Here is a 26935-nt window from a genome sequence, read left to right as displayed (position 1 = left end):
CCCCTCATACAGGAACATGGGGCATCAGACAGGTAATGTAATAGCGTTGTACAAATACTTTATGGCAAAGTTATAAGTTGCTTTCAAAGCCAATATTATGATAGATGTAAAAAAAAAAAAAAAGAGAATTTCTGGTGTCCGTATCTCTTTAAGGGTTAAATTTAGGGATGCACCGAATCCAGGATCCGGTTCAGGATCCGGTTCAGGATTCAGCCAGGATTCTGTGTTTTTCAGCAGGATTCGGCCGAATCCTTCTGCCCGGCCGAACCGAATCCGAATTTGCATATGCAAATTAGGGCTGGGGAGGAAAATCACATGACTTTTCGTCACGAAACAAGGAAGTAAAAAACGTTTCCCCCTTCCCATCCCTAATTTGCATTTGAAAATTATGGTTCGGATTCGGTTCGGTATTCGGCCGAATCTTTCACAAGGGATTCAGGGGTTCGGGTGAATCCCTAGTTAAATTAAATAGGAATAGACGCATTACATTTTTTCCAATGGGGCTGTACTCACACAGGCTCGTGTAGGTGCCGAACGTAGGAAAAATGCATCATGTTGCATCTCAACCTGCGTTCGGTGCCTACACACGCCTGTGTGAGTACAGCCCCATTGGAAAAAATGTAATGCGTCTATTCCTGTGCTCCCCTGCGGCTGAACGCAGAAAAACGGAACGCAGGGGAGCCAGGTAAAAACGCTCGTCTGTAAGAGCCCTAAAGCCCAGACTGAAACTGCCCACATTGTTTACCTGTTCACATCTTATACAAAATGCTAATGGGTCACCAGCACTGTGTCACTGTATGTAGTACATCTTAGAGGTTCCCTGTCTGATGCGTTTCCCTGTCTCCTGCTCTGTTCTGCCTTCCATATGCTGCCTGTGTGTGAAACGCTCTGCCTGTGTGTGAAACGCTCTGCCTGTGTGTGAAACGCTCTGCCTGTGTGTGAAACGCTCTGCCTGTGTGTGAAACGCTCTGCCTGTGTGTGAAACGCTCTGCCTGTGTGTGAAACGCTCTGCCTGTGTGTGAAACGCTCTGCCTGTGCGTGCCCTGCTCTGCCTGTGCTTGCCCTGCCTGTGCGTGCCCTGCTCTGCCTGTGCGTGCCCTGCCTGTGTGTGCCCTGTGTGTGCCCTGCTCTGCCTGTGTGTGCCCTGCTCTGCCTGTGTGTGCCCTGCTCTGCCTGTGTGTGCCCTGCTCTGCCTGTGTGTGCCCTGCTCTGCCTGTGTGTGCCCTGCTCTGCCTGTGTGTGCCCTGCTCTGCCTGTGTGTGCCATATGCTCTGCCTGTATGTGCCCTGCTCTGCCTGTGGAACATAAGCCTGGTATTTGTTCTGGGGGTTTGTAACCATTTGAAAAAAATTATTGTTAGGGGCCCTTAAGGTGTTTAATCATGTGCTGGGTGTTATCCACAGGGGTGAGAAGGTATATGGATTTAAGGGTATGTCTTAATATTACAACTTTTTTCACATATGAGTGATAAGTGATATCCCTGCAGTGAGCACCAACCATTTGGTTTTTTACAATTAATGTGGATTAATTAAGTGGGTGTGGTTTAAAAACAGGGAGTGTCAACGCTGGCTTCCATTATTGGCCTTCCGCCATGTAGGCCAGAAAAATTTCGGCCCTCGATAACACAGAAGTTGGACAGCACTGGTCTAATGGAAGCACTTAAAGGTAAATGAATAATGATATCCCCCTGACTTTCTTTTCTTAAGCTTCTATGAAGGTAGTACATAAATGTGTAATAAGTTATTATTCTTCATTCTGCTTCCTTAGGCCCCCTGTGTTCTTATACCTAATGGGATGGTCCATGGAAGGGGCAGAACAGTAATGAAAAACGTAGGAGGTACAGTCCAGTTTCACACTTACCCAGAGACATGACAGAACTCTATACTGTACTCTATACTAAGCAGCATTGAGACCAGCGAGTATGAGAACAAAAGGTCAATAGCTAATGTCTAAAAAAAAGCAAACCTTAGTAGCAATAAGCAGCAAAATTTCTGTGACATATCTACTCTAGATGTTGCCTGACATGTCAATGTTTCATATTATCATAAGGTTAGGGGCCCCTATAACCAAATATTGAGCCACAGAGGGGCCTGGAAACAATGAGTCTGAAAATATCTGCCCTGAGAACATTAGACAATGGCCAGCACTGTGCTTAAAACATGTAGGGCTCACTAAACAGCTGCAGAAGGTACTAGACAGGTAATAGAGAGGGATTGGGGGGTCATATTGAGCTTGGCTCTAATATCATTAGCAAATGAAAAGTGCAGCAAGATCTTATGGCTTTTTTTCCGTATGATCAACTTAATAAAAAGACCTGCAGAAGTGCTTTACACATTATATATGGTATATAATAACAAACAGCGTGAATCCTTGCAACTCAATTCACTGCAACAGTACATTAGCACAAATGCACAGTCAGCATTTCGCTGACCACAAAACCCTGCAGAGAGTTTTAGTTCCCCATAAGCAGTGTAATAATGATACCACAGCATGACACAGGCTGCACTCTCAAAGAAACATAACTCTCTCTAAGAAACCAAATACAGGAGAAAGAAGTTAAAGCTGCACAGAGCAGCGCTGGCAAAGAAGCAGACAGTATTTAAGGGGTGGTTCACCTTTAAGTTAACTTTTAATATGTTACAGAATGGCCAGTTATAAGCAACTTTTCAATTGGTCTACATTAGTTATTTTTTTTAGGTTTTTAATTATTTGCCTTCTTCTTGTGACTCTTTCCAGCTTTCAAATGGGGTCACAGACCCCGTCTAAAAACCATAGGCGAAAAACCCCTTTAATGGTTATATCACAGGCAAGAGCTTTGAATACAATGAATATATTCAGGCACGTTTCATGTACACAGAAAGCAGCCATGCACTTGTTAAATGGAAGTTTAAATCTATGTATTATTTTCCCGTAATGTTTTAAGTTCTGGGCTGTATCTTTTGAGCAGAAGGCAGTGCTCGGCATGATACGCTTTGAATCAATTCTACCAGTCCTGACCTGCAATTCACATATAATGGCCACAGTACGTGTGTAGGTGGAAGGAATATGTATCCTTGCATTACAGATTGCGACATTACACCCAGTGTGGAACAATAAAGCAAACACCTTACAGATATGTAACATGTACATAACACTGCTGTTTGTCTAAGGAGATCAACAATAACAGACAGTGCGCGCTTGGTATATACAGGGATAAAATGTCATTTGACAAACTTACAGACAGAGAAAAAAAAAAAAAATTATATATATATATATATATATATATATATATATATACACAAAAATAGATTATTAGCACTGTAGGCACAACTGCAAACTTAGGTTGGTGGCAATTTGAATTAATTAAAATGAACTTTTATTATGATGCAGACAGTGACAATTGGTTATGGCCTTCTTTTTATTCGAACAGAAGCTCTCTAGTTAGTTTGGAATATCAGCAGTTATCTGGTTGCTGTAGTCCAGTAATATCTATGATCCAGGCAGTAGAATGTGAGACTGGAAGTTAAATAGGTGAGGGACGGGCTTGAATAAAAAAGTGTTTTTTTCAAAATAGTTGGGACACTGTGTACAATGTAGATAAAAAGAGAATAGCATGGTTTGCAAATCGTTTTAACCCTATATTTGATTGCAAATAGTACAAAGAGAAATTTTGAATTTGATACCACTGTGTTGCAACTTTTATGGAATGGGGCTGTAGTGAAAAAAAAAAATATAAATATAAAAAAATGAAGACTGGCCATACATGGGCTCATAAAAGTTGCCGACAGACAGAGTCCGCAGCTTATTGGCCCGTGTGTGGGGCCCTCCAACTGGCTTCCTCGTTTGATACCTGCCGAAAGTCAGGCAGATATCAATCAGGCAGGGTTAAAAATCCCATCAGATCGCGACCGTATCTGTTTGTTGATGCGTTCCCACGATCTGACTGCCCGTATTGCCGGCGTTATGATCTACCTCAATGTGGGCATTATCAGGGAGAGATCTACGTGTATGGCCCACCTTAAGAATAAGGCATTCTATAACATAGCAAAAGTTTGCATAACACTGAAAGACCCTTCCAAAATTTGACCAACCCTCCTTAAACCCTATTGACAGTAGCATTTAGTAATTAAACATAGATGTGGATAAACAAAATAGTACACTGATGTAGATTAAAAAACATCCAAAAAAGCGTGCAACCCAAATCTCACCCTAATATTGGCGGCCTTTCTTTCACCGATCTGAGTATCCTTAGCGCAAGCAGCTGAACCGTGCAAACCTCTCCCAAAAGCTGGGCATTCATTGTGCCTGAATGGACCACCCATATTCTGGGCCAAATTGGGCTAAATGATCTTCAGCCTGCCAATCATTAGATCGTACTATAGGCCTATGGACAAATATGGAGCTGACCGCTTAGATAGATATGTGGCCGATTTGCAGCCAGATATTGTTTATACAAGCTGTTGGAAAAGCCCTATATACAAGCCATTAACTATGTCTACTCAGTCTGGAGGGGCCAATTTGGCAGCTATAATGGTCTGTGCATGGTTACCTATACAAGCAAGCATATATGTACAGTACATTAATGATAACCACTAGTACACGTTGGGTTGTACTCATGTAATCATGATTTGGCTAAGTGTATATTTTGAAAGGCATAGGAAGTACTATTTAAGCATAAAGCCACAGAGCTAAGCATGCCGAACAAATATCTCATATAAAGCCAGGATCTGGTGCTTCCCCTGTTTTTGCTAATCTTACAGCTCTCTAGAGTCATGTCATGTCTGTTTAATAAACTGACAGCTAGAAATAAAACACATTTTCCATAGAGCTGGGTTTATTAGGCAATTGCAGGTCTTATTACTGTGAAAAAAATATATTATTTTGCACTTTGGAATTTGCATACAAAGAACAAATATATCCAGATATGGAGCTATTGATAATAATATTATAATAATATAATAACTCCCAGCAGCTGCCAAGTCACAGAAGACCTACACCTTTCAGCTATAAAAGACACTTACATAAGCTGAGTGCAAGGACAAAGACGCTCTAAATATTTTCTTTTCATTTTGCATTCATTCTTTGATATTCCACAGAACAATGATCACACATAAAGAGTGATGAGCAAGCACAAGCCTGGCAGCAATCCAGTCTCAGCTAAAGGACAAATGTCAAAGGCACACACAGGCTTGCTTTCTGCTTGCCACAGAATAATGGCGCTTCCTAAGCAAGTACGGAAAAATATAATATTACTTTATATAAAATAATGTGGCTTCAATAAACAAGTCTCTTGGGATACAAACAAGAAATTCAGAAAAAGCAGGGTAACAGTTTGCAATCATTTTGGAACTGTCATCAGGAGGGGTTGAGCTTCTTTTTTTTAATGATGTTTTAGTAGGGTGCTACGCGTTATGGTCTTAAAAACACTGGGTCCCATGCATTACCAATAACAGTATCATGGAGAGAGAAACACTAACTGCAAAATTTACAGTACAATAAACTCATTTTAATATTCTATTTTACTTCCTATTCCAGAATGATTCCCCATACATCAAACTCTTGTGTCCAAGGCCTTGGTTTGTTCGTGGAGAATGTCAATCACAATGGAGAGATTCAAATGAAAACAAGAACATAGTTTCATTTCTAAAATGAGGGACGACTGCTCCTCAACCAGAAAGCAGACTGTCTTGGATATTCCTGAACCTATAGGAGAGTTACACTAATATACAAAAAATTGTGTGACAATTGTTTTAGTTGAAGGATACATGTTCAAATGCTGGACAACAAAGGTTGTCTGAACCCTGTCTTGTATGCGCGGCATCTTGTAAGTACATAAGAGTGTAACAACAGTCACTTGACTAAACCAAGACTAAGCAACATGCCAGAGAAATCTACAAAGAATACAAGGTTAAGAGCCGGTGAGGGTCAGGCCACACAAGCAGATTTGGGGAGATCAGTCACCCCAGCAACAAATCTCTTCTTCGGGGCGACAATCTCCCCAAACTGCCTTCCCCCCCCCTCACGTGGAAACTTCAGGCGATTTTGGAAAACAAAACGACGCGGCAGGGGGAAGGCAGTTCGGGGAGATTGTCGCCCCGAAGAAGAGTAGATTTTTCACTGGGACGACAAACCCCCCTGAATCTGCTTGTGTGGCCTGAGGCTAATGGAGGGGTCAGACATTTACACATTCCAAAGAAGTTAGAACCCAGATGGGACATTTAAAGATACCTGCTGGGAGAAGACAAGAGATAATGTCCTTTATTTGTCCACCCACAGCATATGTATTATGGCATTTTTTAAATGAAGGTATATTTTGTGAATGCTAAAATGCCCACGAAGAACATGTGACTGAGAAAGTGTGGAAAGTCAACATTAGAACGGTGTGGGAGTCTGCATGTGTTCTCTGCCTTTGTTATCTTGTCTTCACTTAAAGATTTTCTCAATTTTTTTGTCATTTGAATGATCTTTTGTAATTGTCTCATGGCACACGGGGGATAGTGAAGCCAATCCCCAGAGAGGCCTATGAGCTATCGGATGAAGACCCCATCGACATGGCAAAGCAGTACTCATCAGATTGCAAAATAACACTGGGCAGATATCGGGCAAGCCCATTGGTGGTCTGAAAGGACAGAGTGGGCAGCTTTACTTGGCTCGTGTCACCTTTAGACCGAAAACTTGGCCTGCTTCTTGATTAGCCCAGGAGATATGTAGAATGAAACTACGTTTTTGGCCAGTGATATTTTCAGGCAAAAACCAATTGTTTTTACATTTTACACCTCGTGCTTTACTGACGTTGTTTGAATCCAAAGTTATTTTCCATCCAAACTGGGCCATCACTGAGCCATTTGTGGGCACAGCAATTTGACTGATCACCACGCAGCTGATTGGCTAAGAGGAAGGAAGGGAGAGCTGAACAATGAGCGAATTTGCTATGTGCATATGATCGCTGGCTGGCCTGAAATCTCATGGATCAAATCAAATTTTCTAAAAGTCGGCAGGTGTAGCCAAATACTACCAAAGTTTCATTCATTGCTATATTCAACAAAAGGTCTGAGTTTATGGTCAGCAAAAATGGTCAATGACAATCACTGGGGCACTTTGCCTGCAGCTTCAGTTATTTTCTGGGTGAAACACTAAGTGGCCCCCGATCATGTCGTTTTTATTCAGTGATTTAAGGATGTGAGAAAATTGCCTGTCTGACACACAATCCCCCAGCCCCCATTAAGATTACAACTAAAATAAATGTACAGCAATCACAAATAGACAAAAAATATGTACCTTTATATTAAATGGTCCAAGCCCCATTCAATGTCAAAGTGTAAATGAAGGATCAAAGCTGCAGGAGAATGCAGACAAGCAGTCTAACTCATGTCTACTTGTGAGAGCCACTGAAGCATATAAACCAACATCTGCATATCACATTAATCACATGCGGCCACACACTGGTTATCTCCGAGATGCCACTTTCGCTGGAAACCTTGATTTTACCGGACTTCTGCACTCGCAACCAAAATGGTCATATCTGAAAGCACTTTATATTTCTCACAAGCGAGCGAGCATGTATCACAGCCTTGTACAAGTAAAACACAGTACCTTGCATGTCGGCCACTGATTGACAAGTGAAAGCTTTCTGACTGCAGACAAGAAGGAGCCTTTACTGAAGCGAGAGAGACAGAAATGGAGAGAGAGCACTATGCTGAGACTGCTATGCATATGAATAACTGCTCAGTAAGGAAAGATGAGGATGTTTATTAGGCAGTTAGATCGGAGATTTCTGTGGCACGAGCTAAATTATTAAATAGGTAAATTTCAAGCAGCTATATCTCACCCAGTCTAAAAAGCCTCTCTGGACATGGCTAAACAAATCAAGACCACACAATAGTCCACATACTACAAATGCTTACTTTATACCTTGACCTGGAACTCCTCATTTTTACAAAATTATTATCAGCCCACACAACTGGGGCACACTTATCAACACTGGGCACATTTGCTAATGGGCAATGCCCCATAGCAACCAGTGATTAGATTTTTAAAGGAGAAGTCAACCCTTTAAGAAATGCCCCATACTTACCCATCGGCGCAGATTCTGGCAGCGGAGTTCCAAGCAGTTGTCTTCGAGTCTTCGTCCAGCCTATCGGTAATTTTCGTGAGTTTCCATGCATGCCCAGTTTTCGCAAACCAGCAAATTGCTCCAACTGCGCATGTGCCAACATGCTGATCTCCCACTCAGCTTGCTAAAGACCCGGAAGATGGCTACGTGGAACTCCGATGCCAGAATCTGCGCTGAGGGGTAAGTATAAAGTATGAGGCATTTCCCTGGGGGCAGTTAGGCTGGGGCGAGGAGGGAGGGGGGTCTTAAAGGGCTGACTTCTTTTAGAAGCCAGCTGCAAGCGGAACAATGAATGCAGCATTTTGATTGGTTGCCATGGATTACTGGCCATGGGCAAATTTGCTCATTGCTGATAAATGATCGCCACTGTGGGCCATTACCTTCCTTCTCTTTCATATCATTTGCACAGTTCAGTAGGGTCCAAAATAATTGCTACATTGTGCCCACCAAGGGCGGCAAGGCATACCTGGGAGAAGAGAGGAAGATCATTAACACCATGTGAAAGGAGGGTGTGTAAGGGAACACCCATGCCCTGCCCCGTTGACCAAAATAAGGTTGATGCACCAGCAAAAAAATGTACAAATGGGCACAAGTAGTACATATATATTGGTTGTTTGCACCTAGTGAAGGACATTGGAATTCTGGGAAATATGGCATATAGTACTGATCTGCAATTTGTAGATATATATCTTGTATCCAATTCCCAGGGTGTAAAGGACTCTTGCTATGCCAGCTGTAGCCAGTCGTCAGTAGGATAGTTTAGAAAGCAATCGTTCAGTGTTAAACATTCACCAGTGTCATATTGACACAGCAAAAATAAACTTCCCATCATCCCTGGGCTGGTTACTTCTCATTAGCCCTACTCCACTAGGAACACACATTATTATCTGCAATACAGTTCCAATTCTGCATAAGCTGAAAGAGATTCATTTGACCCCACATACCAGAGATACTTGTGCACCCGCTGCAGAAATGTTAACTCTCTATGCCACCAGCCGTCAGGAAAAGAAACTACGGTACCAAGAAATAGCAAATGATTTAGAACCTGTATCAATATTGATCTTACAGCACTGCTACAAACATGTTAATGACTGCATGCGGGTGTTCTATCAAATAGATCTATTTACTACAATACAAAGAACTGCCACAAACGTCTTCCTGGAGGACCACATGCCGCCTCAGAATGGGCACAGTGCTAACCATGCCCTTGTGCTGTAAATAACTAAATAACTAGGAGAAAGGGAGCGCTGCCAGTGCAACTTTTACTTATCTCAGCAACCGGGTGCACCATCCTAATAGGGATGCAGCAAAGCAACTTTTTAAAGATTTAGATTAATCCCAAATCTTCAACAAAAAAATTGGCATAATCCAAAATCCAAACCCTAATTCTTGGGAAAATCCATGATTTTGTGAAATCTAAAGACAATTTAAGGTTTCAGATTTCATTTGGGAACTTGGATTCAGCTGAAGGCTGCTAAAAAGGTTTAGATTTGGCCAAATCCAAAAATGAATCTATAGAAGAAGTGAGAATTGCGTTTTGGTGGGGAAGGGTGATCAAGCAGAGCAGATTGTAGTTGTAGGTATGCGGGCTGAGGAAAATCTAACCAAACAAGTTGATCTTTTCCTTGATATGCCCACCAAAGGTTGGAGATATAGGGCTCTAGAACTTAAATCAGCATCTTAAATCTGCCTGGGTATGGCCACCTTAAAGTAGAACTAAAGCTTAACTAAAGAAGTAGGCTAGAAGTGTTGTACATTATGTTTTGGGCTTTTGTACCAGCCCAAGGCAACTACAGTCCTTTAGCAGGGAAGATCTGTGTCTCCAAGGATGCCCCAGTAGCTCCCCATTTTCTTTTCTGCTGATTCACTGCACATGCTCTGTGCTGCTGTCAGTTACTGAGCTTAGGGATCCACTCACAATATTCTGTACACATAAAATATAAATGTCACAATATAAGGCTGATTAGTAATTAATACAGATAATTACTACATGGCAGTACAGAAACCAGTGCAACTAGCATCAAAATGTAATAATCAGCCCTGTAGCATCAGCTTATACTACAGGCCAACCTCATTTTCTGCTTGATAGTTTGTGATGACCCCTACGTTTAGCTTCTCAACAGCTGCTCAGAGCCCACTGAGCATGTGAGGGTCGCAGACACTTTCCAAGATGGTGACCCCCTGTGACAAGTCCTGGATCATTGCTGCTATTGACAAGCTGAAACTTTAGGCTGGTGCAATAAGTTCAGTATATAAAATATGGCCTTTTTAACCACATTAATTTTTAGGCTTTAGTTCTTCTTTAAGACTCATTCACAATAACAGTACATGGCACCAAATGTAACGTCTGGACACAAAATTATTTTTTATTACCAACAAGGTACTAACAATGCATCTATCACAACTTGCCCATTATGACAAAATAAGGACTAAAAAGCAGCTTCCCTTGTATACGTGGTATTCACCATGTGCAGATCAGTAACACCAATTGACACGAGCTAGCGGAAGCCTGGAACCAATGCCATGTCCATGTTGATATTTCATAGATTCCTTAGTTTCAGTGGTGCGTTTGGCACTATTCATTACAGAAAGTTGTACCAGTGCTTTGGCACTCCCTGAAAGTACTCACACATTTAAGTACAATGAATGGGCAAGTGTACCTTGCTTTCATTGAACACATTACACTTGTAATTATAAATAAGTCTTTTCACCTCTTAATTGTACGGTAAGTAGCAGCATTACAAAGAGTAACAGCACAGAACAAGTGGGGGACAGCAGGGTATATTGGGGCAAGATGGTTGTCTTATATAGGAGTTGCCCATCATGTAAGCAGTTGCTTTTAAAAAACATCACAGCCAACTGATTTGGCCTGGGTCCCACCAAGACAAGAGAGCCCTGTACACAGGATTTTTAATAACCTAAAGTAAGATTTGTTCCTTCTTTTTTTTAGCCTACATTTTACAACTTTTTCTGGAATTTACTAGCTTTAACCAATCGGATGTACCTTCTGAGAAGCTGTGGTAATGTTCACAAATAGATTTCTGTTAAAATGACAAAATGCCTGTTCATGTTTGATCAACCTGTATTTCAGGTTTAGTTGGCCTTTAAGGGAATGAATTAGCATCAATATGTTTACACAGCAGAAGAGCATTATTCAGTTTCTAATATCAAGCTGTGGGCAGCAACAAGTTTCATAGCTTCCACTCCCTCTGTAAGCAGTCATTATAGTCAATTATTACAAAAGAGAAAAATATGAGATTAGACTGATTAAAGGGATAGTGACATTCCTTTCCTTTCCAATGCATTCACACACATATGTATTAATGTAGGCACAGAGTGTATTTTTACTATTTTTGCAATCATGAATTCCAACATCCATCTTCCCCCAATGATCAGACATCTTTACTAATCAGCAAAGTAAAACAATCAAATAGATTAGTAATACACTCTAATGTTATTCTGTGTATATAACTTTGGGTGGGCTTGTAACATGTTTGTCCAGCACCCCCTTTAGCATAAGCATACAAACTGCTAACCAAAATATACTGGATCAAGTTTGAAAAGCAAATTCCTATTCGACCACGTTGGTTTCTTGACACTGCTTGAGAATGAGATTAAATTCCACCCAATGGCTGTCTCTAATAAACCTGCCAAAGGGATGCCAAGGTCTATTTATCACAGGGCACATAAGACTGTACAATAAATCTAAAGTAAGTCAAATTGAATTGAGATTTGTTGCCAGGCATGCCATATAAAACTGCAACTTGCAAAGCAAGCTGAACAAAATCTATTGTTGGCTAAACTGCTCCAACAGACATTTAAAGCAAAGGGATTTTTTTCTAAGGCAGCAATAATAGCTTGGGGCTTTCCTGCATTGCTGAACAGAGAATGATGAGGTTTGTAACTGAGCTTGTGAACCCTACAGGCATTCCTCCAGATTCAAATGCCGAGCAGGCAGGCAGGAGTCGGCAGCCATTTTCTGAATTTAGGCCCTGTGCATATACTTTAAGGAGGGAGAGATCAGCAACAGCTCCCAAAATCTACCCATTTTCTATGTTAAATTAAGCGTTAGATTAGAAATGTTACACATTGTTGTTTTGGCTTCTTTACCAGCCCAAGAGATCTTTTAAAGAGTGTAGATCTGTGTCTCTGAAGATGCTCTCAGTAACTCTCCATCTCTATAGCAGCCGTGAGGTAATTGAGCATGTACAATATAACTTATACACAAAGAAGATGTATAGAACTCACTATATAAAATGCAGCATTTCTAGCCATATTCTGCATTAGTGCCCTTATACACAGGTGTTTGTTCCTAAGTATCCCTGTGGTTAATGCTTCATGCGTTCCACCACTGGGACCACAGGAAAAAATGCAGTTCATGCTTTTCTGATTGGAGCATAGTGTCAAATGCAGGTGGAATACATCAAGTTGCATGCCACCTGCGTTCGGAACTTCTATGTGCCTTAATGAATACAGCCTGCTCAGAAAGCATGACCTGTGTTTGTTCCTGCAGTCCCAAGTGGTGGAACAAATATAGGATTATCAGCAGGGCTAAAATGTACCAAGCAGCCCCTGGAAGGCCTCATTAAATTATAGAAGCAAGGAAGATACGGCGCAACATCGGGATCTATTCCAATAAAACCAATTTTTTATTCATATTGTTAAGATACAGGAGCTTAAATCATCATCCCCTTTCCACACGCTTGACGCATTTCGTGGCTGACAAGCCACTTTCTCAAAAGCCATAACTTAACTGCAGGGAATGCAGGAACAAACACCCAAATGTAAGGGCCCTAAGGCTTTAGATCTCCTTTATGGTTCTGCATTGAACACACAGTTGCTACAGTTACAAACGTCCCCTAAATGTCTGTATTGCAAGCACGCAACAAATCTTCTCCTTGAGAGCCTCAATGGGGCAGAACATAACTTGCTACACCTGAAAACAACAACTTTCTCTTGACTAACAGGCCTACAAAATCAGCTTTCATTCACTCTGAGCACCTGCTGCATTCCACAGCTCATTGTTTAGTAACCATAGCTGGCCATAGAGAAGTGATTTTGCTATATTGTTTCAGGATTCAGAACCACACAAAGAACGTTTTATAGGTGTGAGTTTAGATTATTCCCCATGGAGTCATATATATAGTATATATATATTAAATTTGAGAAACAATTCTATTTACAGCTGTCGGGGACCGCAATGGGGGTCTAACGTGGCGCCGTCGTATGCAAATTCATATATGCTTATGTACGAAATGAAGTATATATTATGTCATCCCCTTTTCTGACAGTATGGGGGCTACTATACACGCTACACAGACAATTTGTTTTTCCTATGGTTTGGGCCCGAGGAAGATTTTGATGTCTTTGGTGGATAGCTTGAACCAAATACCTTCAAGTATACAGTTTACAATACACAAAGATTTGGACAGTATACAATTCTTGGACTTTACCATATATAAGTATAAGGTAGCAAATAAGCTTCAAATCAAGATTTATCATAAGGCCACAGACACCGGAATGTTTTTATTAGGGGTGTCCATACTGAGAGGGGATATAAGAAAAAGGAGGATACAATGATTTATACTACCACCTATGATACCCACACCTTTTTGATTAAAGATTCTGTGTAACAGCATTGGCCTATCATTAAAACAGATATGACGCTCACTGCAATTAACAAGAGGATCCAGTTTGGATACAAGAGGAACAAAAACCTAAAAGAACTGTTATCCCCTACTGATCCGGTAAGCAAATACAAGTCGGCAAAATACGGTATACAAAAAAAACAGGCTCATTTAAAGTGATACTGACACGTTCCTATAAAAATAGGTATCAGTAAATGGAAGCAGCACGTGAAATATAATCAGCTGAAAGCTCCCCAAAGCTGTCCCCAGCCCAGTGAACCTTAGTAAAGGCAACCCTTGCAAATTCAGCAAATGGGTTTTTAAGGTAGAACGTTTCTAATTGTTTCCAGCTGAACACAAGCTCTTAAAAATCTCAGGTTTCACTTCCTACCTTCCCTCATCTTGCGAGATAGACTTTAACACAAACCTAATTAAACCCACATTGCACGCACATTCATACCAACACGTGCGTGTGCGTGTGCGTGTGTGAGTGATACAAAGCTGGAGATATATATTTTGTTTGGAAAAACTACAGAGAAACAAAGTCAAATTAATTAATGTAGGAGGATACATAGCTCTCAGAGTATATTTGTAACATATAATACAAAGGGCAGCTTTTTTCACTGCGTGTCTTTGCCTCACACAGCAGGAAATGCATGGGTCAGTTTGTCTCAAGCAGCAGGAAATGCATGGGTCAGTTTGTCTCAAGCAGCAGGAAATGCATGGGTCAGTTTGTCTCAAGCAGCAGGAAATGCATGGGTCAGTTTGTCTCAAGCAGCAGGAAATGCATGGGTCAGTTTGTCTCAAGCAGCAGAAAATGCAAGGGTCAGTTTGTCTCAAGCAGCAGGAAATGCATGGGTCAGTTTGTCTCAAGCAGCAGGAAATGCACGGGTCAGTTTGTCTCAAGCAGCAGGAAATGCACAGGTCAGTTTGTCTCACAGAGCCAAAAATGCACGGTTCAGTTTGTCTCACACAGCGGGAAATGAATGGGTCAGTTTGTCTCACACAGCAGGAAATGCAGTGCTGTCCAACCCAGTGTATGCAGTGGGACAATAATCACACATTCCACATTTACAGGCCAGATTATATCAAAACAATCATGTCATAAAAAGAAGTCTGGTAGGCTGGAGCTATAAAAGTCCTGTGGTGTGCCATATGCAGCCTCACAGCCACTAGCTAGACAGCATGGCAGGAATGATCTTTGTTTGAAAGGGCTTGTGTAGATACTAAAAGTGCAGCACCCGAAGAAGTCATCAGCCTCTTCTGAACTACTTGAATAGGATACAGTCACTGTGATGTATGCCATAAGTAGGCAGACCTATTAGGGGGGATTTTTCCACTTTCAGGATCAATACGTGACCAAGCTCTGAGTAGATATCTGTCAGGGAGGCTTACTGGTTTACACAGGCCAATAAAGCACCAACTTGTCCATGCCACTCTTTGTATGGCTAGCTTAGCTTCCCTGGTTATAAAAAATAAAATAAACATAGATTTTATATTACTGTAAAGGTAGAACACATTTTCAATACAAGTACTTATTATAGGACTCATGTTGAATATAGATGACCATTGATCATTTATCAAAAGGTGTATTTGGACTGGTGGCTAGGGTTGACCTATTTTTTCTGCATTCAGTTTTTCCACTACATATGCACACAGGTAAATAAAGATCCTCTAGTGAGTACCAAGTCTACCATGACCATCTTGTGAGCCCAAAGGCTCCAGGCCATACTGCACTGGCTGAATCCTACAAATTACATCTTAGCATTGCTGAGAACAGTCATGGAAATTACTTGCCTCCTTCTATGTTCTGTAGGGGGTCATCTGTAAAACTCTGGGTGACACCATATGTACTAATTTCCAAATGGCTCTCGTTATGATCACAAGAGAACACTACTGACTGCAGTGGTTTGCAGAGGATCTTCGCTTCAGCTGACAGATGACGTAAAAGAAGGTAGACGTCTCCCTGCTAAACAGTACTAAAAATGTGTACCTTCTCTTAAGGGACTCTATGGAATGGAGGAAGCCTTTGTTCTGCCTTTAAAGGAGAAGCAAACCCAAAAGTTAAAAAAAAACATACCCTACATAGACCCCCTCCCTCCTCCCCCAGCCTAAGTGTTACGTCGGGCAAATGCCCCTAAGTATTTACTCACCCCTCCGTGCAGATTCTGTCCAGCGGAGTTCACGGGCGCCATCTTCTTCTCTTCGGGAATCTTCGGAATGAGGCCGGCGGCGCATGCACAGTTGGAGCAATTTTCTATTTCGCGACAAATGTGCATGCAACGAAAATTGCCGAAGCGCCGGTCTCATTCCGAATCGGCTGAAGATGGCTCCTGTGAACTCAGATCCCTGAATGTGCAATAAGTAAAAAGTTAGGGGCATTTGATCAGGGTAACACTTAGGCTGGGGGAAGGAGGGAGGAGGGTCTATTTAGGGTAGGGTTTTTTTAACTTTTGGGTTTGCTTCTCCTTTAAAGAACTAAATTTGAACTAAGAAATAGGCTAGAAATGTTGTACATTATGTTTTGGGTTTCTGTACCAGCCCAAGGCAACCACAGCCCTTTATCAAACAAGATCGGTGCCTCCAAATATGCCCCAGTAGCTCCCCATCTTATTTTCTGCTTATTCACTGCACATGCTCTGTGCTGCTGTCACTTACTGAGCTTAGGGACCCACTCACAATATACAGTACAGTTAGAATATAAATGTCCCAATATAAGACTGATTAGCCTTGTGTTTTTATATGGTCATGAAACTCCTCGGTAATTTATAATATCCTTATATTTTACAAGTAGGGGTACTTTATTCACTATATAATACACATAAGCCATGAATATCCTGTAAATTATAATTTTATAAACGGCTCTTAGTGATGTTATCAGTTAAAAACTGAGCTTAGTGATGTTATTTTCATCACATGATTCACTAAAATGTGGATTATAATAAATAAAGTACCCCTTGTTGGAAAATATGAGGATATTAGAAGTAACCTTGGAGTTCCACGACCTGTATAAAAACACTCATCCTTTGGCCTTGTGATTTTATACGGTCATGGAACTCCTCGTTGACTTATAAAATCCTTACATTTGCACAATCTTTTTTACAATCTTTATTCACTATATAAATCCAACAATCCAATAGGCAGATCATCCTCCTAACAGCAGCAAGTCAGTTTGTCTTACTTGTTATCTAAGTGTTTTAGCCAAACTAATACTGAACATATGTTCAATTCATATTGTTACATATTTAAAGGTAAAAGATAATAGCTATTAGTGCAACAAATGTCTTATCACAAAATAAGACAAATAGTACTTTTATTTAGTTGAGACAAACCTAAACATTTACAAATATAGAAAGTTGAAACAGACTGGAACATAGGCACGACTTTTGTCTGCAATCACCTTTTATTGGTGCTAAATCACGACATACTTGAAAAGGGATATATTCCAGAAACATGTTGTAATTTAGCACCAATAAAGGGTGATTGCAGACAAAAGTACTGCCTACGTTCCAGTCTGTTTCAACTTTCTATATTTGCAAGTACTAATAAACGGTGGATGATGTGTATATGAAACAGCAGGAAAAAAGAATTATCCCACTCTGAAAAACAAGTTTCTTGAACAAACCTAAACATTTCTAAAGACAACTCGATATTAAAGCAGATTTGTGTTCAGTCTCAAAAGCCACATTGCAATTCCACAAAAGAAAAATGCAAACTTTTACACAGTCTCAATCTCACAGCTAAAAACATGATGCAGATTTCTGAGCAAGTTGACTCAAGTAAGCCAAGTTTTGGTTTTGGTGCCAAAACCACAGAATATTTTTGTTTAGCCTTTTTGTGGTCTTGAGTAACACAACAACCACAAATTAACAAATACACTGTTTAAACATCCTTAAACTGAGCTGGGAAAAGTGTGTGTTTGAGTGTACCACAGACACCTTCTAATCCATAAAGAACTCAGATCAGATCCAAAATATCCAAGTGGACACACAATGTGTAATCGTCACCAAAGGACGCTGGGGTTCAATCTGTAATGATCTAGGCACACAATATAGAGTAAATACACAAAATAGAGTAGAGTAAATGCACAAAATAGAGTAGAGTAAATGCACAATATAGAGTAAATGCACAATATAGAGCAAATGCATATAGACACACAACAACAACAACCAATTTCCTTCTCTCCCATTGCCCTGGTGCACTGTAAAAACTAGACTGATATAAAAAAAAAAAAGACAAGAAATCGAGGTTTGCTGATCATGACATTTAGTTGCTGTCCATTATATATACACATATATATATCCTGACAATGGTCCCTAGCGGATTGAAACGCATCAATGTCCAATACTGCTACGATGTAGTAAAGAACTCTTTGCCTGAACTGGACTTTTGCCGTAAGTGCTTTCATTTCTTATATGATATTTTTCAGGGATTCCCATGAAATCGGTTATGGAAAAATTGGAGAAAAGCAATGCCAATGGAACCCAGAAGTCAAAAGAGGGCTGCACAGAGGGCTTATATGTTTGCTGTCCATAGAAAGCTCAGCCCGCTATGCCATAAAACAATTGAAAATAATTAAGCTTTAAAGGGATATTTCATATTTAGGTGACCCTGGCTGTCAAAAATCTATTGCTCGGCAAGTCTACAACGTTATTGTTCCTTTCATGCCCTATACCAGCGAGTGCCCATACTAATAATATTGAAAGGTATACTTTAAGTGATGTTGTCCGATTATGATCTACATTCATAAAAGCTTTGTTAGCATTCTGTTCCATTGAAAATATTACTATGGTAAAGTGAACCCTAGCAGCCACATACCTGTGAAAATTCCAAACTGGAGAGATGCCAATCAAAAATGTAAATAATTAAAAAAGGACAAAACATAAAAAAAATGAAGATCAATGGCAAATTCTCAAATCATCTGTTGTTCTCAAACTGAGGGGCTTGGGGATAAATGGGATCATTTCGTACATCTGTAATGGTGTTGGGGGGGATCTAAATGGTAAAAGTCTGAAAAACACTGTTCAGAATCATTCTAAAAGATAACTTGGGAAAACATTTGAAAAATTGGTAATATATATGTGTTGCATAGTAGCAACTTCGGGTTACTTTGGAAAGTTTTCCCAATGACAATTGACATTAATGTGGTTGGGAAGGACACATTGAGCGTTTTGTTATCCGCAGTGTAGCAGACTTATTGTAGCCAACAATATATCCTGCATGTTAGTACCCTAAAGGTTAAACAGCCATTTAACATCTACCAGTACAACTTGCAATGATAGCAGAAGCAAAGACTAAGCTGGGTTGAGAGAGTGCTTTTGCTTATGTTTGCTTGTATTTGTAGCCCCAATGGGATCCATTTATATGTTTGCAGCAGGAACACCGTCCACAACAAAATATGGCTTACCACCAACAAACACTACTGTCCTTTGTAATATTATGCTTTCAAGGTGTAGGGTCAGCTCCTTGTACGAGTACAAATATTGCATAATTAATCTGCTCAAACAACAAGTTTTGCAATTTCTCTTACAAAAAACAACAAAAGCTCAAAATATAAACCCCAAATCCACACCAAAACAGAATGTGCCAGTAAAGCTAGTTATGAAGAAATGAACTCTCCTTAGGACACTATGTGCTGCCTACGGATCACAGTTTTTGGAGAGAGAGAGAGAGAGAGAGAGAAAGAGAGAATAGAACACATGCCTTCATCTAGAGGAAATATTGATTTTGATTCAAAAACTGATGAGATTTAAACACCAATACAGAGGAACCGGGTAATAAATATGCATGAGTATGCTGCAATGCAGTCTCTCTGATGGATTTTGTAGGGTTTGCACCATTAAAGGGTGAGTTAGCCAAAAGTGATAGCAACATTAGAAGGCATGTGTATGTTAAATACAGACTTGAAGCGGTCAGGGACATTATAGTAGCACTGGGGTAAACATGCAAAGCACAGATGATCTCTGTAAGGGGCCCAAAGCAGTTGATGGACAGTTCAAGGTCATTTAATTTGACAAAAGGGATGAAATCTGCATAATTCCAAAAGGCCAATTAGGACGAATACCTATCGGCTTCTTCATAAGGCACAGGACTTCTGTGCAATTTTATGTGAATATTAACACTATACACTGATAGTAAGTGTACTCCAAAGTTCATTTTATGAGAAAAAGTACACTACAAAAAATGTGAACGAGCATTTCACTAAATCATCAGCAGTCATCAGTTTTTTTTTTTAGTAATACTGTGATTGGATTTGCTTCCCCTCTGCTAGCATACCAAGTGTCTTTAAATTGGCAAAGCAATTTGAGATAGGAAATACAGTATATAGTTCCAAAACAGACCATGTATTACAAATGAAATTACTAGTAAACTTTAGGACATAAATAAAGTCTATGGAGCTGTTCACATTAGCAACTCCTGGATGCAGATGCACTACACTGCAATTTGAAAGGGGTAGCTTACTTCTAAGATTTTAATATGTTATATAATATCCTGTTCAATCAGTCTTATTTTTTATTGTTAATTATTTGTCATCTTTCCAGCTTGCAATTCAAAATGCCATTTGGTTGTTGGGGGTCACTGACCCTGGCAGCCAAAAACCTATTACTCTGCGAGACTAAATGTTATTGCTGTTGCTACTTTGAATTACTTCCTATCCTTTTATTCAACTTCCGGTCTGTAACTCAAACCACCATCCAGTTTCTAGAGTAACCTGAACCCTAACAACTAGATAGCTCAGGGGTCCCCAACCTTTTCTAACCGTGAGCCAAATTTAAATGCAAAAAAAAAAAACGTGGAGAGCAACATAAGCATGAAAAAGTTCCTGGGGTGCCAAATAAGGACTGTGATTGGCTAATTGGCAGTCCCTATATTGTTTGGAAACCTACAGGAGGCTCTGTTTGGCAGTACATCTGGTTTATATGCAACTAAAATTTGCCTCCAAGCCAGAAATTATCACCTGCTTTGAGGTCACTGAGAGCAACATCCAAGGGGTTGGAGAGCAATGTGTGGTTGGGGATCACGAGACTCCTGCTCAGATACCAAACTGGAGAGCTGCTGAGCAAACCGCTAAATATTTTTTTTTTAAACCCACACAAAAGAAGTCCCCTTGAAGTAAAAATGTATTTCATGGTAAACTACCCATTTACACAAAAATTCATTAGGACAAGAAAATATTCATTGCTTTTTATTTTCTTGTAGGAGTCAGCCCTATGAAGTTTCAGGGGAAAGGGAGGTAGGCACAAGGTCTCTTTAAAAGTTGTAAACACACAGATCCCATAGAGTGCAGAGCCATGGGATGGGTGTAAATTACCAATTAAAACAAATATTTCCAAAAAGAAATAAGAACAGCCTTAAAAACACATGGCCTGAAGAGCTGAAACGAAAACCTTTCAAGCCTTTTGACCCCAGAAAGTGTCCAATTTCGCCACACCACCTCTCTGCTGCTGGGCATTCGGTTATAATATAAAGAAAGCCCAACATTATGAAATACAATCTTGCTAGATCAAAAAGGTCATGGGGTCAGTTCATCTTTTAAAGGATCAGTAACGTCAAAAAATAAGTGTTTTAAAGTAATGAAAATATAATGCAGTGTTGCCCTGTACTGGTAAAACTGCTGTGTTTGCTTAAGAAACACTACTATTGTTTATATAAATAAGCTGCTGTGTAGCAATGGGGGCAGCCATTCAAAGGAGAAAAGGATCAGGTTACACAGCAGATAGCAAATAAGCTCTGTCTGTCTAATGGTGTTAGCTGTTATCCATTAGTTAACCTGTGCCATATAGCTGTTTTTCAATTTCCGCCATTGCGCCACAGCAGCTTGTTTATATGAACTATAGTAGTGTTTCTGAAGCAAACACATCAGTTTTACCAGCGCAAGGCAACAGTACATTATATTTTTATTACTGTTCCTTTAATGCATCATCCTGTGCAACAGGAAACAGGCATGAAATGCAATGTTTCTTTGTACCATGAATAAATTAAATATCAAACTCATATTTGATTGCTTCCATTTGCCTTTCTGTTTTGCCTGTCTGCTAAGTGAAATTACAGTGGCAATGCCCACTGGCTGCTAGGGTCAGTGACCCTGATAACAATCAGATTGATAGTTAAGCTAGATGTTTCCTGTTATTGTTAGCACACATTTATTTGTGTCTTGTATCATTTATTCTGGCAATCAATAAAAAACAAAAAAAAAAAACCTTGTTGCTAAGGATAGCTAGCATAACAACCAGAGAGCAGTTTAAATTCCAACTACAGAGCCTATTGTCTCAGAAACCACTATGAACAGAAATTGAATTTATGCAGAACATAAAGTTGAATGATTCAAGAATGTCATTCTTTACATCATACAGATCCACCACACATTAAAAAGGGATCTAAACTCAATGGAAAAAACTAATGCAAACTAAGGGGCTGATTCACTAAGCTCGAGTGAAGGATTCGAATGAAAAATACTTCGAATTTCGAAGTATTTTTTGGGTACTTCGACCATCGAATTGGTTAAATTCGTTCGAATTCGAACGAAATCGAACGAATCGAACGAAAAATCGTTCGACTATTCGACCATTCGATAGTCGAAGTACTTCCCCTTTAAAAAAAACTTCGACCCCCTACTTCGGCAGCTAAAAGCTACCGAAGTCAATGTTAGCCTATGGGGAAGGTCCCCATAGGCTTGCCTGTGATTTTTTGATCGAAGGATTTTCCTTCGATCGTTGGATTAAAATCCTTCGAATCGTTCGATTCGAAGGATTTAATCGTTCGATCGAACGGAAAATCCTTCGATCGATCGATCGCAGGATTAGCGCTAAATCCTTCGACTTCGATATTCGAAGTCGAAGGATTTCAATCCGAGGGTCGAATTTCGAAGTATTTTTAACTTCGAAATTCGACCCTTAGTGAATCGGCCCCTAAGTGTTCCTCTGAGAAAATTTGCAATTTAAATCAATGTTAAATTTTTAGTGGTTATGAGATATGTGCAGTTGAATGCTAAATGCATTCAATTGGTTCAGCAGCTCTCTTTGACAACTGCAACTGACTATGTACCACCTGCATAGGTAGTTAACCCAAAGTTCACTGATCCTCTGCTGTTTTAGATTTCTCACTATTTTTTTTAGTCACACATTTCTGAAACTGGTAAAAATAGAATTGAAAAAAAAATTGAATTATGTAATAAATACAATTGTTCAGAGAAATCTACATATTCATTCATTCATTCAAGTCCTCTTCTTTAATTACGATCAGATCTTAAACAACTTAAATGAGACGTTTAGCAACTGAACAGCAAAATGTTTGTGATTACATTTTTAAAAGTGGCATTTGGTCTTTTATCTAGTTAATCGCTGGCAGAAAATGCAATTTCACAGCACAATCTGGCCACATTGAATCAATACCACTACAGACATAGGGCTAGACTCTCCCCCTAGTTAATAACCACAAGGAAAAAGATCCATTCACCAGAGCCCTTGAAGACCTGAAAGCTTTATAAATAAAGCTCAATGTCTGACTTTGGGGAACAATACTGAAGCAACTCAGGAGCAACTGGAGAGTGAAATCAAATCTGAAAGAGCAGAGAATGGTCCTGACTCTATAGCGTACTCAGCACTGCACCAATGAACCAGAACACGTTCCACTGGCTGGAAGGAACAGATAAATCAGACATTAAGCATTCACGTTTCTTCTGTTCACAAACAACACAGCCTTTCATTGCTCGGAAAGGGAAAAGCGAGCAGATTTTCCAAAGCACAACACACCATTTGCTAGTTGGCATAAACTAGGACAGGTCTGCAACACAATGGGGGAAATAAATGAGGAAATCAATGCAGCTTCCCATCTAAGCGTGAACCTGACCAGTTCCAAGACGCGAGCAGTTTAAACTGTAAAGCAAGAGTTGGAAGTGGGATTCAGTTTCGTGCTTCGTTAAACAATACACGCCTGTGACTGGGTGATACATACAAATCCAGGTAAATGTCTGCAGCTGAATGAACAACGGTAGATAAAGCAGACTGGTCTTAATGGAAATCTGCAAGGATTATGGAAGTCTAAGAGGCTGAAGAACCCCAATGGCTGCTTAAAAAACAGTATGCCTGTCCAGAGGCCACTGGAGCCAGTTAATCCTTTTGTTGCCAGACAGACTTGGAACAGGCTGCTTGCCCCTTCGGAAATGAAAGAAACTAATGATTTTTGATAGATGGCTACGCAATCATCAGAAATATCCTTAAAGGATCCTAAGCACTTAAGTTAACCACCCCAGGGTTATCTAGAATATATCTAGTTATATACTAGGTCCTTGTATTCCAGAGGTTCTTTGCAAAATGTAGTTCAAATAAGTTTATTCCTAGTATCGCTTGCCTAAAAACAATGTCACACATAAAGAAGGTAACCCAATTATAGACAGATTTAAATCAGGCCTACTAAGAAAACATATAAAGCAACAGTACAATTTACAAACCTTGCAATGGGAATATTAAAGAGTATATATGTCTGAGTAGATGTTGACTGATTAGCACACGACTATACCAAAAAACTCTGTAGCTATGTGAGCACACAGCAGCCATGCAATGCATCCATCAGTGACACAATCTATACAATCTTGCCACCTGCCTAAACCATTTACTTTGCAAATTATTCTGCAAAGCGAAGCATTCTGCAAGCCCGCAAACTAAATGTGGTGCGTTGCAGCCTCACGGGCCAGCCTTGGCAGTGCCCATATATTACATCCTTCTAAAGAAATTTCTTATAAAGCTTCTCTCGTCTCCTAATGTTCTCTCAAAGCACAACAAGCATGTCCGCCTGGACGCAAATAAAGAATAAAATCAGATAATGGAGACTGCCATGATGATTCAACTAAACAGAAGACTTGCTTTATGCAGTGAGAAGGTAGATACAAGTGAAAATATACCATGTAGGTAACTGCAGGTCTAACCAACATATTGCTAACTCATCAGCAATAGCTCTTACAACCAATATGTACGTACATACAGACAGAAATCCCTGTAAAGGATTTGACATTTAACTGGATATTCAGCCATTTTATTAGACCATCAACAACCACGTGTGAAACTGCCTTACCTGAGGAACAGAAGATAAGAAAGACTGCAAAGGCCAGCTTGGTAGCAGCTCCCATGATTTTTTTTCCCTTTTCAGTTGCGTTCCTTTTTACTAACAATCCAGTGACAAAGCCTTTTATGACCTAGCTCTTTAAGATGCAATCCAAGAGAAAGCAGTTTATGCCCATCGACAGCTTCTAGTATGTATTCCAGATAAAGCAATTTACGTATACATATCCATGGAAAGCCTTTACGGTCTATCCCAGAGAAAAACTATATTATAATAAAGGAAGAATCCCTATAGGATGAATCACATTTAAACCAGTAAGTTTGTGGAGGGATCTAAACAGTTAATTTCAACGGCAACCTTTTAGGATGTATCCCAGAGAAATTTATATCTATATATATGTCCATTAAAAATATTTAGGATGTTCCCCAGAGAGATGTATATGTCCAATAACCTTTAGCTTCCAGAGAATACTAAATATGTTTGTTTAGGATCCACCCCAGAGAAAGCGGTTTATGTCCATGAAGAAACCTTAGCATATATCCCAGAGAGAAAAGTGAAGGTCCAGTAAGAAGATTTAGGATCTACCCTAAGAGAGATGAAGTCCAGTAAGAAACGTAGGCTGTCTATCCTAGAGAGCAGAGTTGGACCAGTCCATAAAAAAACCTTTAGGATCTATCCCAGAGCAGAGAGTATGATGTCCATGAAGAGCCTTTAGGATCTATCCCAGAGAGCAAAGTTGGACCAGTCCATAACAAATCTTTAGGGGTATTTGCCAAAGGGAACATGGGATGGGGATGTGGATATCCAAGTGGAACCTTCAGGACCAGGCTGTGGAAGAGCAGGACTTGTCCATGGGAAGATGAATTGAGGGCGAGACCTCAGGAAAGGGTGGGATGGGGGAGATTTGGGACCTCAGCTGTGCCCGTGGTGGTGCCCCAGGAGCATGCAAGGTTTAGTCCAGCTGGTACCCGAGTCCCCAAAAAGTTCCCATGGCCGGGAATGAGGGGATAAAGCCGAGCCCCTCGCTTCTCGGGATCCAATACAAACACCAGACGGGATACGAACACACGGGGACGCCGGATGTTGGTACAAGCGTCTGACAGGGAGGCCTAAGGAATGAGAGGGCCAGTCGGTCGATCTTTCCCTCACTCGTGCCTCGACAAGGACCCGTTCTGTGACGATAACTGGCCGCCTTTGCTACGCGCTCCGCCAGCTCCAGTGCAACGTGTCTGAGCGTCCGTCACCTCCCGGGCTAATCTCATCTCTCCCCATTCAGCAGCGCGGATTGCTGCCCCCCCCGGCCCAAGATGGCGGCCCCCGCACCGATTGTTTTTGTTTTCTCGCCTTCCCTCCCTCAGCCAGCCCGAGAGAACCGGCGCCACCCACTCTGACTGGCGGATGCCGGAGCCAATAGCGTCACGGCGTGGGAATTTGCCCTGAAAACGCGCTGCGGCCAATGAGAAGTGGATAAAACGCAATGGGCGAGTTTCCGGAAGTGACGCGAAAAAGTGGCATTATCTCGGACGGAGGAACCTTGTAACCGGTTGGATTGGTTGGCTGTGTAATGTTTGGGACACAGTCTGAGATGTGTTATTATAGTGTTGGACCTTATTGATTACCTCTGGTGTAGCTGAAGGAGAGAGCTATACTACAACATCATTGTGTTTATACTCTTACAATTGTTATCTCATATGTGTCTTTTATATTTGTATCTATTCCTTCCCCAATCTCAGGGACTGCTGTTGGTCGAAGTAAACTGCATATTTAATAAATTGAAAAAAAATAAAAGACATCTGCCAACAAAAAATTGTCCCAGAGCTTTAAAGTCACGTGACTCTGGCCAGGAATCCTCCAAAATGTGCTTGGATTTTGCACATCCATAGTGTCACCTGACTTACAGGTATTCTATTATATACTGGCATGCAGAGTTTGTGATGTACAACGAAAAATGATCCATGCTGGTGACGATTACGCTTGGTCAAGGCATTCCTGACCAATGCCCTTGATGAAACCAGGAAAGTCTAAAGGTGGTCATAGATGTCGAGATTTGCTCATTTGGGATCTCTCCCCGATATGCCCAAATTGAATTGGGCGATATTGGCAGATCTGATTGTGTGCTCTAGGGCCCAACGATTGGATCAGGATTGATTCGATACAG

The 26935-nt window shown here is 40.5% G+C and overlaps 1 protein-coding gene across 3 annotated transcripts in view; it reads right to left on the bottom strand.

The window, feature by feature from the left end:
• The window catches only part of acvr2a.S (activin A receptor type 2A S homeolog), a 48845-nt gene extending 22394 nt beyond the window's left edge, over positions 1-26451 (bottom strand). Inside the window, exons 1-2 of one of the 3 annotated variants that reach the window (XM_041577829.1) lie at positions 24790-26451; positions 8473-8558 (exon numbers count right to left, since the gene is read on the bottom strand). In XM_041577829.1, the coding sequence (XP_041433763.1) occupies positions 8473-8488 (16 nt within the window). In that variant the 5' untranslated portion in view covers positions 8489-8558; positions 24790-26451. 3 annotated transcript variants of the gene reach the window in all.
• Between the last annotated feature and the right edge of the window lie 484 nt (positions 26452-26935).

The sequence above is a fragment of the Xenopus laevis genome, chromosome 9_10S, assembly GCF_017654675.1.
Source record: "Xenopus laevis strain J_2021 chromosome 9_10S, Xenopus_laevis_v10.1, whole genome shotgun sequence".
In the NCBI taxonomy this organism is placed as follows: domain Eukaryota; kingdom Metazoa; phylum Chordata; class Amphibia; order Anura; family Pipidae; genus Xenopus; species Xenopus laevis.
This window is presented reverse-complemented; position numbering and strand designations above follow the sequence as displayed.